Source organism: Mesoplodon bidens, assembly GCF_964165515.1.
Source record: "Mesoplodon bidens genome assembly, chromosome: 1".
Lineage (NCBI taxonomy): Eukaryota > Metazoa > Chordata > Mammalia > Artiodactyla > Ziphiidae > Mesoplodon > Mesoplodon bidens.
In genome coordinates, this window is record NC_138176.1 from 228363221 (window position 1) to 228379621 (window position 16401).

At 40.4% G+C, this 16401-nt stretch overlaps 1 protein-coding gene across 5 annotated transcripts in view; it reads left to right on the top strand.

The window, feature by feature from the left end:
• Nucleotides 1-16401, top strand: part of TMEM131L (transmembrane 131 like) — a 162295-nt gene that overhangs the window by 109725 nt on the left and 36169 nt on the right. For all 5 annotated transcript variants that reach the window (XM_081228095.1, XM_081228096.1, XM_081228097.1 and 2 more), the window contains exons 16-20: nt 814-931; nt 9242-9383; nt 9837-9946; nt 10935-11007; nt 13903-14030. In XM_081228095.1, coding sequence (XP_081084221.1) covers nt 814-931; nt 9242-9383; nt 9837-9946; nt 10935-11007; nt 13903-14030 — 571 coding nt within the window. The remainder of the gene's footprint in view (nt 1-813; nt 932-9241; nt 9384-9836; nt 9947-10934; nt 11008-13902; nt 14031-16401) is intronic.

The following is a 16401-nucleotide window of genomic DNA, read 5'->3' on the forward strand; positions in this document are numbered from 1 at the left end:
ATAGCAACCTTGTTGCCAGGAACAATTGGAAGATTCTGGTTCTTTTATAAAAGGGCTGACTAGAAGTTAGTAAAAAAATAATTTGGAATTGTGTTTGAAGACTCTAGTACAGGAGCATAAACATCGTATAGGGAGCGCTAGTTGTTGTCTGAGGCTGAAGGCCAGGGTGTTGATAAAGAAAGCTGTTCCTGGGTTTCTTCCTGCTTTTTGACTTATTAAAATATGTAATCTAAGGACAGTGTTATAGCACAGAGATTTCCTTTGGGAGATTCCCACTTTTCCGCCCTGATAATGCTCTTTAGCACAGACAAGACAGAACAGATAAGTAGAGAGGGCAAGGTGAGCCGAAGACCAGCTTACAAATGTAAACACGCACCTTCTCTAGATTGAGCCCTGCTCTGGGCTCTCTTCTGAGGCTTGCTATTTGCCCATCAGCATTCTGCCTAGTAACCCGGCTTAGATGATGACTAGCACTTATGTGGAAGCAGTTTAGCCTTTTAGGTATAAAGCTGTTAAACATGGTCCAAGTATGATTTTTAACTTGTTTCAGACTGTATTCATGAGCCATGTGTCTTTTATGTTATTACCGTCACATAATTCGATTTAGTTTTGTTTTATACGTTTCTTTGATTTGATATATCATTTGCCATTGAGTTAGAGGGACTTTTAGTAAAGCAATCCGAGGACAGGGGGTCATTGCTCACTTTACCGTCCTCTCAGTTTGAGAAGTTTTAACCCTCAGCCCTTGGCATTATTTACTAAGTGAATTGTGTTTTCCGTACATCTAAATAGTACATCTGATTTAACTTATAGAAAATCCTAACTGGGAAGGAAGCCTTTCTCTGGATTGGTCTACCTGGGATGTGGATTCCGAACTTGCAAATACACTGTATGAAAGATGGAAGAAATTAAAAAATGGTGACGTCTGCAAGTATGTTTTCACCTTTCTTTGTTCAGCACTGGGGAGATACTGTGACATAATACTTTATTGAAATTTCAACACTGAATTTTTAATATCTAGCCTTTTATTTTGACAAATTTCAAACCTCAGAAGATTTGAAAAGTATAGTATGGTAAATATTCAAACATTCCCAATCAATCTAGACTCACTAGTTGTTTACATTTTACCACTTTTGCTTTTTTCTCTCTCTCTACATCTGTATCTATGTGTGCTTACATACATTTTCTTTTTGCTGAGTCATTTGAAAGTAAACTGTAGACATCATGATACTTCAACCCTCAGTACTTTATTAGGAAAGACATTCTTTTCGAAGGAGAACGTTTTCCTACATATAACTACACTCCCATTACATACCCAACAAACTTAACACTGATGCAATTATATGAGCTGATATACAGTCTGGATTCACATTTCCCTAGTTGACCCCGAAATATCCATTATAGCTGTCTTTTTCTTTTTTAACATCTTTATTGGAGTATAATTGCTTTACAGTGTTGTGTTAGTTTCTACCATATAACAAAAAATCAGCTATATGTATACATATATCCTCATATCCCCTCCCTCTTGCATCTCCCTCCCACCCTCCCTATCCCACCCCTCTAAGTAGTCACAAAGCACCGAGCTGATCTCCCTGTGCTATGCGGCTGTTTCCTACTAGATATCTGTTTTACATTGGGTAGTGTATATATGTCCATGCCATTCTCTCACTTTGTCCCAGCTTACCCTTCCCCCTCCCCGTGTCCTCAAGGCCATTCTCTTTGTCTGCATCTTTATTTCTGTCCCACCCCTAGGTTCTTCAGAATCTTTTTTATGTTTTTTAGATTCCATATATATGTGTTAGCATATGGTATTTGTTTTTCTCTTTCTGACTTATTTCACTCTGTATGACAGACTCTAGGTCCATCCACCTCACTACAAATAACTCCATTTCTTTTTATGGCTGAGTCATATTCCATTGTATATATGTGCCACATATTCTTTATCCATTCATCTGTCGATGGATACTCAGGTTACTTCCATGTCTTGGCTATTGTAAATAGAGCTGCAGTGAACATTTTGGGACATGACTCATTTTGAATTATGGTTTTCTCAGGGTATAAGCCCAGTAGTGGGATTGCTGGGTCATACGGTAGTTTTATTTTTAGTTTTTGAAGGAACCTCCATACTGTTCTCCATAGTGGCTGTATCAATTTACATTCCCACCAACAGTGCAAGAGTGTTCCCTTTTCTCCACACCCTCTCCAGCATTTCTTGATTGTAGATTTTTTGATGCGGCCATTCTGACCAGTGTGAGGTGATGCTTCATTGTAGTTTTGATTTGCATTTCTCTAATGATTAGTGATGTTGAGCATCCTTTCATGTGTTTGTTGGCAATCTGTATATCTTCTTTGGAGAAATGTCTATTTAGGTCTTCTGCCCATTTTTGGATTGGGTTGTTTGTTTTTTTGATATTGAGCTGCATGAGCTGCTTGTATATTTTGGAGATTAATCCTTTGTCAGTTGCATCATTTGCAAATATTTTCTCCCATTCTGAGGGTTGTCTTTTGGTCTTTTTTATGGTTTCCTTTGCTGTGCAAAAGCTTTGAAGTTTCATTAGGTCCCATTTGTTTGTTTTTGTTTTTATTTCCATTTCTCTAGGCGGTGGGTCAAAAAGGATCTTGCTGTGATTTATGTCATAGAGTGTTCGGCCTATGTTTTCCTCTAAGAGTTTTATAGAGTCTGGCCTTACATTTAGGTCTTTAATCCATTTTGAGTTTATTTTTGTGTATGGTGTTAGGGAGTGTTCTAATTTCATTCTTTTACATGTAGCTGTCCAGTTTTCCCAGCACCACTTACTGAACAGGTTGTTTTTTCTCCATTGCATATTCTTGCCTCCTTTATCAAAGATAAGGTGATCATATGTGTGTGGGTTTATCTCTGGGCTTTCTATCCTGTTCCATTGATCTATAATTATATTTTTGTGCCAGTTCTATACTGTCTTGATTACTGTAGCGTTGTAGTATAATCTGAAGTCAGGGAGCCTGATTCCTCCAGCTCCATTTTTCTTTCTCAAGATTGCTTTGGCGCTTTGGGGCCTTTTGTGTTTCCATACGAACTGTGAAATTTGTGTTCTAGTTCTGTGAAAAATGCCATTGGTAGTTTGATAGGGTTTGCATTGAATCTGTAGATTGCTTTTGGTAGTAGAGTCATTTTCACAATCTTGATTCTTCCAATCCAAGAACATGGTATATCTCTCATTCTGTTTGTATCGTCTTTAATTTCTTTCATCAGTGTCTTATAGTTTTCTACATACAGGTCTTTTGTCTCCTTAGGTAGGTTTATTCCTAGGTGTTTTATTCTTTTTGTTGCAGAGGTAAATGGGAGTGTTTCCTTAATTTCTTTTTCAGATTTTTCATCATTAGTGTATAGGAATGCCAGAGATTTCTGTGCATTAATTTTGTATCCTGCTACTTTACCAAATTCATTGATTAGCTGTAGTAGTTTTCTGGTAGCATCTTTAGGATTCTGTAGTATAGTATCATGTCATCTGCAGACAGTGACAGCTTTACTTCTTCTTTTCAGATTTGGATTCCTTTTATTTCTTTTTTTTCTCTGATTGCTGTGGCTAGGACTTCCAAGACTGTTGGATAATAGCGGTGAGAGTAGGCAACCTTGTCTTGTTCCTGATCTTAGAGGAAATGGTTTCAGCTTTTCACCACTGAGAACAATGTTGGCTGTGGGTTTGTCAAATATGGCCTTTATTATGTTGAAGTAGGTTCCCTCTGTGCCTACTTTCTGTAGAGTTTTTATCATAAATGGGTGTTGAATTTTGTCAAAAGCTTTTTCTGCATCTATTGAGATTATATAGTTCTTATCCTTCAGTTTCTTAATTAGGTGTATCTCATTGATTGATTTGCATATATTGAAGAATCCTTGCATTCCTGGCATAAACCCCACTTGATCATGGTGTATGATCCTTTTAATGGGCTGTTGGATTCTGTTTGCTAGTATTTTGTTGAGGGTTTTTGCATCTGTTTTCATCAGTGATATTGACCTGTAGTTTTCTTTTTTTGTGACGTCTTTGTCTGGTTTTGGTATCAGGGTGATGGTGGCCTCGTAGAGTGAGTTTGGGAGTGTTCCTTCCTCTGCTATATTTTGGAAGAGTTTGCGAAGGTTAGGTGTTATTAGCTCTTCTCTAAATGTTTGATAGAATTTGCCTGTGAAGCCATCTGGTCTTAGGCTTTTGTTTGTTGGAAGATTTTTAATCACACTTTCAATTTCAGTGCTTGTGATTGGTCTGTTTATATTTTCTGTTTCTTCCTGGTTCAGTCTCGGAAGGTTGTGCTTTTCTAAGAATTTGTCCATTTCTTCCAGGTTGCCCATTTTATTGGCATATAGTTGCTTGTAGTAATCTCTCATGATCCTTTGTATTTCTACAGAAATCAGTTGTTACTTCTCTTTTTTCATTTCTAATTCTGTTTAATTGAATCTTCTCCCTTTTTTTCTTGATGAGTCTGGCTAATAATGGTTTATCAATTTTGTTTATCTTCTCAAAGAACCAGCTTTTAGTTTTATTGATCTTTGCTATCATTTCCTTCATTGCTTTTTCATTTATTTCTGATCTGATCTTTATGATTTCTTTCCTTCTGCTAACTTTGGGTTTTTTTGGTTCTTTCTCTAATTGCTTTAGCTGTAAGTGTAGGTTGTTTGAGATTTTTCTTATTTCTTGAGGTAGGATTGTACTGCTGTAAACTTCCCTCTTAGAACTGCTTTTGCTGCATCCCATAGGTTTTGGGTCATTTTTTTTTCATTGTCATTTGTTTCTAGGTGTTTTTCTATTTCTCTTTGACTTCTTCAGTGATCTCTTGGTTATTTATTAGTGTATTGTTTAGCCTCCATGTGTTTGTATTTTTTACAGTTTTCTTCCTGTAATTGATATCTAGTTTCATAATGTTGTGGTCAGAAAAGATACTTGATACACTTTAAATTTTCTTAGATTTCCCAAGGCTTGATTTGTGACCCAAGATATAATCTATCCTGGAGAATGTTCCATGAGCACTTGAGAAGAAAGTGTAGTCTGTTTTTTTTGGATGGAATGTCCTATAAATAGCAATTAAGTCCATCTTGTTTAATATGTCATTTAAAGCTTGTGTTTCCTTATTTCTTTTCATTGTGAATGATCTGTCCATTGGTGAAAGTGGGGTGTTCAAGTCCCCTACTATGATTGTGTTACTGTTGATTTTCCCTTTTATGGCTCTTAGCATTTGCCCTATGTATTGAGGTGCTCCTATGTTGGGTGCATAAATATTTACGATTGTTGTATCTTTTTCTTAGATTGATCCCTTGATCACTATCTAGTGTCCTTTGTGTCTTGTAATACTTTTTATTTTAAAGTCTATTTTGTCTGATATGAGAATTGCTACTCGAGCTTTCTTTTGCTTTCCATATGCATGGAATATCTTTTTCTAGCCCCTCACTTTCAGTCTTTATGTGTCCCTAGGCCTGTGGGTGTCTTGTAGACAGCATATATATGGGTCTTGTTTTTGTATCCATTCAGCCAGTCTGTGTCTTTTGGTGGGAGCATTTAATCCATTTACATTTAAGGTAGTTATCAATATATATGTTCCTATTACCATTTTCTTAATTGTTTGTTATTGTAGGTCCTTTCCTTTTCTTGTGTTTCCTGCCTAGAGAAGTTCCTTTAGCATTTGTTGTAAAGCTGGTTTGGTGGTGCTGAATTCTCTTAGCTTTTGCTTGTCTGTAAAGGTTTTAATTTCTCTGTCCAATCTGAATGAGATCCTTGCTGGGTAGAGTAATCTTGATTGTAGGTTTTTCCCTTTCATCACTTTAAATATGTCCTGCCACTCCCTTCTGGCTTGCAGAGTTCCTGCTGAAAGATTAGGTGTTAACCTTATGGGGATTCCCTTGTATGTTATTTGTTGCTTTTCCGTTGCTGCTTTTAATATTTTTCTTTGTATTTAATTTTTGATAGTTTGATTAATATGTGTCTTGGCGTGTTTCTACTTGGATTTATCCTGTATGAGACTCTGCACTTCCTGGCCTTGATTGACTATTTCCTTTTCCATGTTAGGGAAGTATTCAACTGTAATCTCTTCAAATATTTTCTTAGACCCTTAGACCCTTTCTTTTTCTCTTCCTCTTCTGGGACCCCTGTAATTCAAATAGTGCGTTTAATGTTGTCCCAGTGGTCTCTGAGACTGTCCTCAATTCTTCTCTTTCTTTTTTCTTTATTCTGCTCTGCAGTAGTTATTTCCACTATTTTATCTTCCAGGTCACTTATCCATTCTTCTGCCTCAGTTATTCTGCTATTGATTCCTTCTAGGGAATTTTTAATTTCATTTATTGTGTTGTTCATCATTGTTTGTTTTCTCTTTAGTCCTTCTAGGTCCTTGTTAAATGTTTCTTGTATTTTCTCCATTCTATTTCCAAGATTTTGGATCATCTTCACTATCATTTCTCTGAATTCTTTTTCAGGTTGACTGCCTATTTCCTCTTCATTTTTTTGGTCTGGTGGGTTTTTACCTTGCTCCTTCATCTGGTGCATATTTCTCTGTCTTCTCATTTTGTTTAACTTACTGTGTTTGGGGTCTCCTTTTTGCAGGCTTCAGGTTTGTAGTTCCCATTGTTTTTGGTGTCTGCCCCCAGTGGGTGAGGTTGGTTCAGTGGGTTGTGTTGACTTCCTGGTGGAGGGGACTGGTGCCTGTGTTCTGGTGGGTGGGGCTGGATCTTGTCTTTCTGGTAGGCAGGACTGCATCTGGTGGTGTATTTTGGGGTGTCTGTGAACTTAGTATGATTTTAGGCAGCCTCTCTGTGTTCCTGTCTTACTAGTTGTTTGGCATGAGGCATCCAGCACTGGAGCTTGCTGGCCATTAGGTGGAGCTGGGTCTTAGCATTGAGATGGGAGCTCTCTGGGAGAGCTCTCGCCAATTGATATTACGTAGGTCCAGGAGGTCTCTGGTGGTCCAGTGTCCTGAACTTGGCTCTCCCACCTCAGAGGCTCAGGCCTGAGACCAGGCCAGAGCACCAAGACCCTGTCAGCCACATGGCTCAGAAAAAAAGGGAGAAAAAAGAAAGAAAAGAATAAATAAATAATTTAAAAAATTAAAATTAAAAATAATAATAATAAAAAGAAAAGTAGAGAATAACCAAACCAATAAACACATCCCCCAGTGTTAACAAGTGCTAACAACTATAGTAAGATAAGCATAAAAATCAGAAACAAATCAGTCGCAGGCTGCCAACCCCAACTGTACAGTTGCTTGCCAAGTCCACCGCCTCAACTTTGGGATGATTCGTTGTCTATTCAGGTATTCCACAGATGTAGGTTACATCAAGCTGATTGGGGGGATTTCATTTGCTGCTCCTGAGGCTGCTGGGAGAGATTTCCCTTTGTCTTCTTTGTTTGCACAGCTCCTGGGGTTCGGCTTTGGTTTTGGCCCCGCCTCTGCATGTAGGTCGCCCTCAGGCATCTGTTCCCGCCCAGACAGGATGGGGATAAAGCAGCGGCTGATTAGGGGGCTCTTGCTCATTCAGGCCGGGGGCGGGGGGAGGAGTATAGTAGTTATACACGGGATGAGCCTGCGGCCGTTGAGGCTGACGTGACGTTGCAACAGCCTGAGGCGCACTGTGTGTTCTCCCGAGGAACTTGTCCCTGGATCATGGGACCCTGGCAGTGGCGGGCTGCACAGGCTTCTGGCGGGTTATGGAGAGTGACCTGCACTCGCACACAGGATTTTTTGTGGCTGCAGCAGCAGTGTTAGTGGTTCACGCCCGTCTCTGGGGTCCGAGCTGATAGCCGCGGCTCGCGCCCTTCTCTGCAGCTCGTTTAGGCGGTTACCTGAATCCCCTTTCCTGGCGCACCCCAAAACAATGGTCTCTTGCCTCTTCTGCAGTTCCAGACTTTTTCCCGGACTCCCTCCCGGCTATCTGTGGCGCAATAGCCCCCTTCAGGCTGCATTAACGCAGCCAACCCCAGTCCTCTCCCTGGGATCTGACCTCCGAAGCCCGAGCCTCAGCTCCCAGCCCCGCCCGCCCCGGCGGGTGAGCAGACAAGTCTCTCGGGCTGGTGAGTGCCGGTCGGCACCGATCCTCTGTGCGGGAATCTCTCCGCTTTGCCCTCCGCACCCCTGTTGCTGCGCTCTCCTCCACAGTTCTGAAGCTTCCCCCTGCCCACACCCCGTCTCCACCAGTGAAGGGGCTCCTAGCATGTGGAAACCTTTCCTCCTTCATGGCTCCTTCCCAGAGGTGCAGGTCCCGTCCCTATCCTTTTGTCTCTGTTTATTCTTTTTTCTTTTACCCTACCCAGGTACGTGGGGCATTTCTTGCCTTTTGGGAGGCCTGAGGTCTTCTGTCAGCGTTCAGTAGGTGTCCTGTAGGAGTTGTTCCACGTGTAGATGTAGTTTTGATGTATCTGTGGGGAGGAAGGTGATCTCCATGACCTACTCCTCTGCCATCTTGAAGGTCCCTCCTCTCTTTTTCCTTTTTTAAAATCCAGAGTCCATTCAAGGACCATGCATTGCATTTGGTTGTCATGTTTCCTTAATTTTCTTCAGACTAGTGTCTGCACCTTTTGTCTTTCATAGTGTCAGTGTTTTAAAGCGTCCTAGCCAGTTGTCTTATAGGACATTCAACACATTGGATTTTTTGGGGTTGCTTCTTCAACTTTCAACTTTCGGGGAAGAGTACTAATTACTTGGTCGGTCTTGTGTCCTTATCATTTCATCACCCGAGGGAGGGACATAAATGTCAATTTGTCCCATTATTGACATTGCTCAGTTGAATCATTTGACTCTCTCCATTGTAGATAGTTTGCCTTTTGCAATTAATACATAATATGTGCTATGATAATTCAAGACCATGTACATTTCCTGTTCCCTAAGAATGTTTCACCCCATGACTTTGACATCCATTGATAATCCTTGCCTGGGATCAGTTGTTGAATTGATGGCCGCAAACATGGTGATGTTTCTAATTATTTTGTTCATTCTACACTCTTTTTGAGCATCACTAGGGGTTCTTTGGTCCTTACCACCATTATTATTTTTGATGCTGACTTGTCCCAGATTTGCCTGATGGGAGCGCTGTGTGCCCATCATTCTTTGAGCACTTCCCTGCTTTCTAGTAAAACAGGACCTTCCAGGATCATCTTGTAGTTTGTGTCACCCAGACCCCAAATAAGTCATTTTTTCCCAAGATCCCCTTGTTCCTCTTAGTGGAAGTGATTTCCTTTTTTTCTGTCAAAATTATTTTTCATAATTTCTTTGTTTACGAATTACACAGGAGGAACGTTTTAGGCATGACTCGGTTCGCCCAGTCGAAGAAATCCAAGGAGTCAGAACCCTTTGCTCTCTTCCTGCCTCGTTTGGTCCCGGAGGCTGGCCTCGTGTTAAACTTCAGCGCCACCGCCCTGAGGAACAGCGTGGTGAGGGTCCTGCGTCTTTTCATCTCTTCATTTCACCACAGCTCTTGGGTTTTTATGTTATCAGACTATCACCACCTTGAGATACTGTTTCAGAACCAAAATTAGTTGAAATTAAGTGATGCACGTATGCCATTCGGTGCTTTTAGGAGGGAGGTGTCAGAAGAACAAAGTAAGGAGTAAAACTCGTGAACAGACTGAAAGTGCTTAAAACAAACACGTTTTATGAAGTCTGTATTCAGTTCAGAATCTGTCAGCTAAGAAAGTATTCAACTGCAACAACAGAGAAAATCCTAACACGGGCTTCAGTAGGAGTGAGTGAGTTTGAAGTTCAAAGGGGAGAGGAATTGACTGGGTGATGGTTCGTGGTTAGATGCAGGGGAGGCACTTTTGCAGGGGCATCTCAGGAGTGGTTCTGCCTTTCCTGGGGTCTGACTCTCCTCTCTGCACATCTAGGTGAAGTACTTTGTGGTGAAGAACCCTTCCTCATGGCCAGTCTCCCTGCAGCTCCTGCCTGTCTCCTTGTACCCGAAGCCCGAGGCTGCCGCCCGCCTGCTGCACAGATGGTAATGCCCAGCTGGTGAAGACCTGTCACGGGGTGTTGGGAGGTCCTGTTAAGACCCCGAATTATTTAACATCCTTTGCGTTTTCCCTGGGACCTGTGTGTGGATGTGCATGGGATCAGCCTGTGACCACAGCCCCCGTCTCCTCAGTGCAGACCCCTGATGGCAATTCCCAGTTCTAGGTACTGTATGGGTCTTGAATGTTACCATGTCAAGTCCAGGGCCCAGCAGAATATTCTTTTCTTGTCAGGGAACCTTTACAATCATGATTTTTCACATGTACTCCTAAAATTTAGAATTGAAACCACAGTGACCTCTGGGCAACACGAGAAATGAGTTTAGTGGTTCAGTGTATTTTAACCTAGTGTTGTTATACAAGATATGATCATAGTTCACGTCTGTTACATCTGATTTTTGCACAGTAGTCACAGTTTCACTTAGAATGTTTCCTCTTCTGGCTCAGTGACACCTGCCCTCATCCCTGGGTCTCAGCTTCAGGACTCCTGATGTTTTGGACCACATGAGTCTCTGTTTGGGGTGGGGGTAGGGGCGTTCTGTTCTTTGAAGGATGTTTAGCAGCATTCCTGGCTTCCACCCAGTAGATGCCAGTGGGACCTCCCCAGCTGCAGCAACCAAAAGTGTCTCTAGATGTGGCCAAATGTCCACTGGGAGATAGAACTGTCCATGGCTGAGAGTCACTTCCTATCAGGTTCCATAGCTGTGAACCATTTGGGGGAAAAAAAAAATTGCTTCATATTGGGAGCTTTTGTCACCATATGATTCATGTGCTGCCAACATGATTCATTTAACAATATTTATTGAGCTCTTACAACATTCCTGGTACAGTGTGGGGGGCTGGGACACAGGAGTGACAGGTCGGGGTGAATTGGGTCTGTGTGCAAATAAATGCATATGTGTCTATATGCACATGTATGTTCTTCTTTCTTTCTTGGTGATCTGAATGCTATTTTTAACATTTTTTTCTTTATAGGTTTGGCACCGATGTGCAGATGATTAATTTCACAACTAGTGAATTCCAGCTCACCAAAGCTTGCCCTTACCGGGTAGGATATCATCTTTAAACAGAAAAAAGAATGCTGACAAACTAGACACATAGCATATGGGCCTCACTGATTTGTGTTTCAAGTGTTTTTATGTAATATATGTGGCTCTCTATTTTTATATTCTAGGAGTTAAGTATACATAGCAGCTTTTTCCAATTAACTAATGCAGCAGGAGCCCATGGTTCATGTGAGCCTGTAAATCATTTTAATTTGATTATTTAGATTCATGTGAGTGAGGAAATAACAATTGAATCAGAGCTATGTAGAAAACCATAAAACTCGAGATCCCAGAATTTATAATTCTCTTAAGATTCCTTGGCCCCATCAAATTCTTTTAAGGGCAAGATAAGGTAAAAACAAATACGTTAAAAAGAAATCTTCTCTTACTAAACTGGCTTCATGTTTTTAGCAGATCACCCAGTTTCTGTGATAGTCACCTGCTCTATAAAAAAGGATTTCTGGGAGTCTTGAGCCTCTGGGCCCTCATGAGGTCTCGCATAAATACCCAGGGAGGGAGTAAACATGTCATGTGGCGAGGACATTGCTTGACTGGGAACTGGCAGCCTGCTTTCTGAATTTTCACGCAGTCGTTCTGTGGGTCACTGGTATTCTGTGCTTGAGATCAATTAAAAATGAAGCATCTCTTAAAAAAATATACACACATAGACACGCATATGCATGTCACTGTGGTTCTAATACACACACGTATTCAAACGCCTTGGGTATTTTCTTCTTTCTCTACCCATAACCCTCCAAAGATACACTGTTGTCTCTAGATTAACTTGAAAGAGGGGGGCCACAGATAACCTCCAACTGTAAGTTAGAGCAAATCAAAGCAAGCTTTTAAGTGGATTTTTAACAGAGTTATTTATAGTAAGAAACATGCAAGCAGTAACGTTCCTTTCCCTTTGTCACTGGTCTAGGCAGCAGGGTCTTGCGTTAGCAAGCCTGTCCTGCCCAGTCCCTCTCAGTCTTCTCTTCACCACGCAGTCTCCCAGGACTGTTGGGAGGTAAATGAGTCCAAAATGCTAACAGGTATTTTGTCCCAGGACTGTTTAACCACATGTAATTTGAAATTCCAAAAATAATGCCAGTTTCTTTTACATGTCAGTGTTCTATTCAGATTTAAACAAATGGTGGAACTCACAAAATTTTTAATCTGTGATTGAAGATTTTCCCGGAGAATGTTATACCTTTTGTGACAAAGGAAATATCACCATTGTTAATGTATTACATTGACAGAAAGAATAGTCAGTATCAGTGTCTCTGAGACACTACAAATTTAACTTAAAATTCTTATTAGAATTCTTTGTCATGTAAGAAAGGCCTACATTTTTGTTTCATTGGTTTATTTTTAGAAATGCGGTTCCTTTGGTTAAGAGCATGTGGAATTGGACATTCAAAGTTCCAAATCCAGGCTCCTCCATGTAGTCCTGGGTAAATTACTTAACTTTTCCAGGTCTCCTCTTTTTCACTCATAATAATGTTTGAAGATTCCATAGGTTTATAGAATGCTTAGCATTTTATATACCTAATTATATTCCAGAGCCTGGCATATAAGAACTATTTTATTTAGTAATTGGTGCTGTTGTTATTATGCTTTTAATACCCTAAATCGGCAGCTTTTTTTCAATATTCATATGTGTATAAAGCAGAATTCCTCCCTTCATGAAGTTTATAATTTTAATGAAAATGAATCAAATACCATCACTATTTCTTCTTTCAGATAGTATGGGAAATGCGAGCAATAACTGAGGGATAAAACAAATTGAAAAACTAAAAATATAGAAAAGAGAAATATTATGCAGACTACATGGTTACAGTTCTAAAGAATTAATAGGCTTCCCTGGTGGCGCAGTGGTTGAGAGTCCGCCTGCCGATGCAGGGGACATGGGTTCGTGCCCCGGTCCGGGAGGATCCCACGTGCCGTGGAGCGGCTGGGCCCGTGGGCCATGGCCGCTGGGCCTGCGAGTCTGGAGCCTGTGCTCTGCAATGGGAGAGGCCACAACAGTGAGAGGCCCACGTACCGCAAAAAAAAAAAAAAAAAAAAGAATTAATAAATTATTTTTAGTGAGAAGGAGCTAGAAAAAACATTGGAAAGAGGGAAAGTCTGCCACAATGATGAAGAACTAAATCTTTTTTTTTTTTTTTTTTTTTTCACGGTATGCGGGCCTCTCACTGTTGTGGCCTTTCCCGCTGCGGAGCACAGGCTCTGGACGCGCAGGCCCAGCGGCCATGGCTCACGGGCCCAGCCGCTCCGCGGCATGTGGGATCTTCCCGGACCGGGGCACGAACCCGCGTCCCCTGCATCAGCAGGCAGACTCTCATCCACTGCGCCACCAGGGAAGCCCGAAGAACTAAATCTTGAATATTAAATTTAGAACACAAAATTTATTCAGAGAAAGTGAGAAATCTTGGGGAGAATAAGGGAGGATATGAATAAATAAAGATGTTTCTCCTAAATGGAGAAACTAAATAAAGATGGTTTCTTTATAAACTTAATATTAAAGAGAATTTAGGGTTGTCCAGCAGTGGACAGGTGGTTTGGTCAGATCCCTGTAGCATTCAAGCAGAGGCTATTGCTCTGTTTTCTCGGTACTGTTTTCCATCCAAAGCATCTTTGCATCAAAGGCCTGTAGCCCCAGCTCCCATCTGGTCCAGGCGGCAAGTTCCCTTTCCAGCCTCCGTGTCAGGTTGTTCTGCAGCCTCTGCCTCTGCTTCTTAGCCGGGCTTGGGAACTTTTGATGGGTGTGAACTCTCGTGGTAAACAAGTTCCACAGGTTGATTTGGGTGGTCAGATCCAGAAGTTAAAGAAACAGCAGTCATGTTTATGCATTTTAATGAAGATGGAATCTTGTTCTCTAGGAGTTAATTGCATTTATTAATGACTTGCAGGGTGTGCATCCTGAGGAATCCAGGTTTGGCATCCTCCACTTACATTTGCAGCCTTTGGAAAGGAAAAGGGTTGGTGTAGTTTTCACGCCAGCTGACTATGGAAAAGTCACCTCCCTCATCCTAATCCGGTAGGTGTGTCCCTTTCTCATTGGTTGGCTGACTCTCTTTCTCTCAAGAATCTCTTTAGCTAAGAGGTGACATTGACTCACTCAGGCCCTCAGCGATGAGCTGTGTCCAAGGGTAGGAGAGGCAGTGGCTGAGGAGAGCGGCTCCCTGAGGCTCCACACTTAGGCCTCCTGTGTGTCAGGTTCCTGCCTTGTACTGTGGGGAGCGTGTGCCCACCTCTCCAAGGGTGGTGGTACCCTTCCCGCGGCATCTCATCCACCGTCACAGAGGGCAGAGCACACACGTGAACACACACACACACACACACTTACTTTTCTGTCCTCAGCTCAGAACAATAATTGAGACACTGCCATATACGTTTTCATTCCGTGGTATTTGGATTTACACTGTTCTCATGTCTGTCTTGCTTCTGGAATTCTCTGTAGCTCCAAAGGACAATGGGAAAAGTCCTTAGTTGAGCCCACTGGCTTGTTTTACTTCTTTTCCTTCCTTTTAAATGAAGAATTATTGCCAGCTGATTTAAGCAGCTAAATGTTTTTCATTCTGAATCTTTTTTTCCTCTTTACTCTTTATTGAGAGTCTTCTTTCAAAAATTTACAGTAAATACAGATCTGTGTTGAAGCTCTCTCTGCATTGGTGAGACTTCTAACACAAATTTAGTTTTTTCATTAATGATGTTTTAGTTATATATATATTTTAAGCTTTTCCAGTGTCATATCAGTTGGCAAAAGACTTTCTTATTCTGGACTTCCTTTAATATATGAGTTTGTTCTTCTGCAAGTGAATGCTGCTAAAAAGAAAATGCACTAAGATAAAGTTCTTAAAAGAGTCTGCTTGTTCATTGTAAAACAACTATACAGGCCCCCTGCCAAAAAAAAGAAGTACCCATAAAGCACTCATACTGCATCCATGGTTGTCTCCAAGAAAAGTATGTTGGCGACTGTTTGAATTATAAGCTGAATTAGCCACTTTTTTTCATGGAACACCATTTTTACTTGAAAGGATGATTAGCAGAAGAACTATGGTTGTTTCAGATTCAGGTACTTGGCAAACGTTTTCTTGAAAATGAACAAAGTGAGCCTGTCACTTCAAGGGTAGTATTTGTTGCCAATGATAAAATGTGAGCATTCGCATGAAAAGTAGAGTTTTGGAGAAGTTGTATCTGCCACTGTGAGCTTCAGATCTTCTCAGTACTTAAAGTACTTTTCTGTTAACCACAGTGAGGATATTAATAAATGTGATTTTTATAAGTATAATGAAATGTGTCAACATTTGGAAGATCTACATATCACAGTGAACAGTATTTTCCAAATAACTAATTATGATAATCCAAAAATCATCCCTGCTAAAATGTGCAAGATAGACCACTGGATTTTAGTGTAACAAACTATGAAAATTCATTAATATAGTTTCAGATTTCACATCATAAAGAACCTTCAAGAGACTTCACTTGTTGACTATTGGTGTTGTATCAAAGATTTGCCACATAGATAACTAAGCACAGGGAACTGTATTCAGCACTCTGTAATGACCTATATGGGAATAGAATCTAAAAAAGAGTGGATATATGTATATGTAGAAGTGATTCACTTTCTTGTACAGCAGAAACTAACACAAGATTGTAAATCATCTATATTCCAATAAAAAATTAATTAAATTAAAACAGAGACTGTTTTGTTAAGCATTTTAAGTAATGCTGACTAGAACAAACGAATAACTAATGTTCTAGTAAGCATTTTAGTGCTGACAACGTGTGTCCTTTTAAACCCATTCTCTGTTGAAGAACTAAGGTCATGGGAAGTGTAGAGATAAGCTTTACCTCATCCCAGCTTCAACTGTGCCAGGCTTGAAAAGAAAGTCTCAGTTTTTTATAGTAGTTAATTTATTTTTGGTGGTTTCTGTATTGAGAGACACCATATTTTTCTGTAAACAATATCACTCATCTAACATCACTTTAAAGGCTTTTAAGTAGTTCAGTAAAGGTTTTAATCCTTTAGATGAAGGTGTAAAGATATCTCAGTTTATTTTGCTTCTAGAGTTTACCTTAATGGCAACTGACTTTCACTGCAGTCTGCATCATTTAAACATGATTTCCACTGAACTTTCCATCCTAGGAATCCTGATTTCAGTTAATGAAAAGGCAAAAGCTAGTCTGAATTACTATTTGACTAATTAGAACTTGAGTAGATACATGCTATTTGTAGGATGCTATTTTAAATCTTTGGTTCGAAAGATAGGATAGGATTTCATTTCTAGAATTATCCCTAAGGAAGAATTTCTTATAGTCACAATTACTATGAAAACTCCTTAATTCACCCTATAAACAATGTTTATCAATTTGTCTAAATTTGTTCATGTTTCTTTGTGGCCCCC